This window comes from Triticum urartu, chromosome 7A (genome assembly GCF_056163025.1).
Source record: "Triticum urartu cultivar PI428250 chromosome 7A, HENAU_Tu73, whole genome shotgun sequence".
NCBI classification, from domain to species: Eukaryota; Viridiplantae; Streptophyta; class Magnoliopsida; order Poales; family Poaceae; genus Triticum; species Triticum urartu.
Window position 1 is genome coordinate 481,946,993 of NC_141879.1, and position 3,155 is coordinate 481,950,147.

At 50.3% G+C, this 3,155-nt stretch overlaps 1 protein-coding gene across 1 annotated transcript; it reads left to right on the forward strand.

Annotated features, from left to right (window-relative positions):
- The first annotated feature begins 1,313 nt into the window (after positions 1-1,313).
- LOC125522563 (uncharacterized) lies at positions 1,314-2,912 on the forward strand. Its single transcript, XM_048687613.2, has one exon. It carries the CDS (start codon positions 1,666-1,668, stop codon positions 2,620-2,622), a length of 957 nt encoding a protein of 318 aa, XP_048543570.1. The 5' UTR covers positions 1,314-1,665; the 3' UTR covers positions 2,623-2,912.
- The last annotated feature ends 243 nt before the right edge of the window (positions 2,913-3,155 follow it).

Sequence of the window (3,155 nt, forward strand, 5' to 3'; positions counted from 1 at the left end):
TGCTTTTTTGGAATGCCCGGCAGACTCAATGATATTAATGTGTTGCAACGCTCTCATTTGTTTGCTAGGCTTGCTAGTGGTGATGCACCTGCTTGCAACTACACTATCAATGGGCATGAATACACAAAGGGGTATTATCTTGCAGATGGTATATATCCTCCTTGGTGCACATTTGTCAAGAGCATCAAAGAACCCAAAACAAAAAAATAATGTGAATTTGCAAGGGTGAAGAGGCAGCCCGAAAAGAAATTGAAAGAGCATTCGGTGTATTGCAATCTAGGTTTGCCATTGTCCGAGATCCTGCTCGTTTTGGGGATAAGAAAACCCTGAAGAACATCATGACTTGATGTGTTATCCTGCACAATATGATTCTTGAAGATGAGAGAGGAATGGACTTAGAATTCTTTTACGATAATATGGGTAGCCGTGTCAAACCAGCTAGAGACCCAAACGCATTAGAGCTTTTCTTCAGACATACAAAGAGATTGAAAATGCAGACACACACTTTCAACTTCAGAAAGATCTCATTGAGCACCATTGGCAAAGGGCTGGACAGTGACTAATTTTTGTACTCGTTTGTATTTGTATTCATGACAAGTTTTATATTGCATTATTTTTAGTTTGCTACGGTGATTTGAATAATTATTTGTAATGCAGATGATTATTGTTTTATGTTTGATCTGAATAATTCAGTTTGTTTTTTATTGTTGAATTATGTTGGATTTGAGATTTGCGGGCTGATGATTTGCGGGGATGCAGCGGCGCAAAGAGCAGAACTCGCATAGCCGACCCGTAGAAAAGCATATTCCACGAATATAATTTTTTACGGATCCGTTTGGGGGGTCTGCATCTGTGCCAGCCCGCGCCGGCCCGCAAAAGCTGTTTTACGCGAACTGCATATGCGTTTTGCTGGCCGGCGTTTTGCAGGGTCTGCTAGAGTTGCTCTAACAGAGGTAGGGGAGAGTTGATGACCAAGAAGGGAAGGTAGAGGAGAGAGGATACAAGGAAAAGAGAAGGAGGCCGCCTAGGGATGTGTGAAAGCCTGCGGCGTTCACGAGGGGTGGCACGGCTCTACATCACTCTTGCATATGCATGAGTTCTACTGCTCCTCTTTCTTCTTCCTCCTGCTATCTATCTATAGCTACCTCATCATCATTATTCTAGTGCTCCCGTCGATCACCATTGCCAGATTTAGTAACCCTTGTATATCCATCATGAGGTTGACCCCACCTCCCTAGTTACTCCTTCAAGTTACTCCTTCACCTAGTACCATGATCCCATCAGCCATAAATTCTTCTCCCCTTCCTTCGGACAAGCCGTACAGGGCAGGGTCATCATCTTTTTTTTACCTCGGCAGCCAGCTGCTTACCTCACACCACCATCATCTTCTTCTACCAGCCTCTAGCTACATTTAATCGGTCGAGGTAGGCTAGCCTTCTCCTCCATTCTCCTATAAAGTCATCCCTTATGTGACCACTCATGGGCTCTCTCTCCCTCTCTCTCTCTCTCTCTCTCTCTCTCTCTCTCGTGTAGCTAGCTCATAGGGACACACTTTGGAGATTGGAGGCCGGAGGGGAGAGCTCAGCTCAGCTCGTCCCATCGTCGATCTCCGTCTAGCTACCTCTACTTACTCCATCTAGCTCGCTTGCTTCTTGGTTGCTGGGCATGGACAATATGACCCACAACTCGAGCAGCAGCAGCTCCTGGGACTTAGACATGAGCCTCGGTAGCCACCACCATCCTCTGCTCTTCGACCACCCGACCCCAACTCCGCCGGCGCCACCGCCACCGCCATTATCCTTCCACCTCCACCCTCCTCCTCCTCCACCCCCTCATCAACACCATCAGCAGCACCAGCAGCACCAGCTAGCCATAGATCCCTCCCCTTCTTCCTCCCTCTTCCCTCCTCCACCTCACCACCACCCCCATCATCTCCACCACCTCGACTTGGCCGTCGACCCCCACCGACATCACCATGACTACCAACGTGACCAGCACCCGGACGAGATGCAGCAGCGGCCGCCGCCCGCGATGGAGGAGGGCTCGCAGCAGCTTCATCACCAGGACGCGGTTGACGAGGCGGAGGAGGAGCTGGGTGCGATGAAGGAGATGATGTACCGGATCGCCGCCATGCAGCCGGTGGACATCGACCCGGCCACCATCAAAAAGCCGCGCCGCCGCAACGTCCGCATCAGCGAGGACCCGCAGAGCGTCGCTGCCCGTCACCGCCGCGAGCGGATCAGCGAGCGCATCCGCATCCTCCAGCGCCTCGTGCCTGGGGGCACCAAGATGGACACGGCATCGATGCTCGACGAGGCCATCAGATACATCAAGTTCCTCAAGCGCCAGGTCCAAGACCTCCAACACCAGCCTGCGCCGCCGCAACAACAGCACTATCCCGGCGGAGGCGGCAGCGGCGGCGCTGGTCCGAGCAGTACCGCCGCCGTGGCCGGGCGGCCGGCTTTCTTGCCGCTGAGCGCCGGATCCCTGATCGACTGGGCCGGGCTGACGAGGCAGGTGGATATCCACGGGCCAACGTCGTCGTCTTCCTCGTCGTCGATGGGCGGCGCGCTAGGTTTCGGATTCAGCACGGGCGGTCAAAGCAGCCACGGAATGCACTGAGAAGCTAAAGAAGAGCGAGCGAGCGAGCGAGCTGTCCCATATAGGCGATGGATGGATTAACTAGGGATGGATGAATCGATGAGATGACTAGAGAGAGGTAATTTTGATTTAATTTCCTCCTAACGCTTCTTCTTCTTCTTCTTCTTCTTCTTCTTCTTCTTCTTCTTCTTCTTCTTCTTCTTCTTCTTCTTCTTCTTCTCCTTCTCCTTGCGAGTTTGTGTACTGGATGTTTTCTATGATGAAATTAAGTACAATTTATCAATAAGATTAGCTAGGGTTTGCTCCAATTAGCCGGTTGACCATGTGATCTATCTAGCTTCATGCTTAATTTTGTACTGCTTCAACTTGTCTCATTTGCTAAGAATTTCTTGCTGGGAGCCTGGTACAGAATTTGGTTTTGTTTTGCTTTGAAGCTCAGACTGCTACACATACACAGTACTAGTTCTGTGCATTTATTTAAAAATATAAGTTTCTGCATGATGCTCAGTAGCTTGGTGGAAGCAAAGCTTGCATGTTGACCACTACTCCAGTAG

Bases quoted from the DNA above. Each gene is read 5' to 3' on its own strand.
- LOC125522563 (XM_048687613.2), top strand. From the start codon at position 1,666: ATGGACAATATGACCCACAACTCGAGCAGCAGCAGCTCCTGGGACTTA.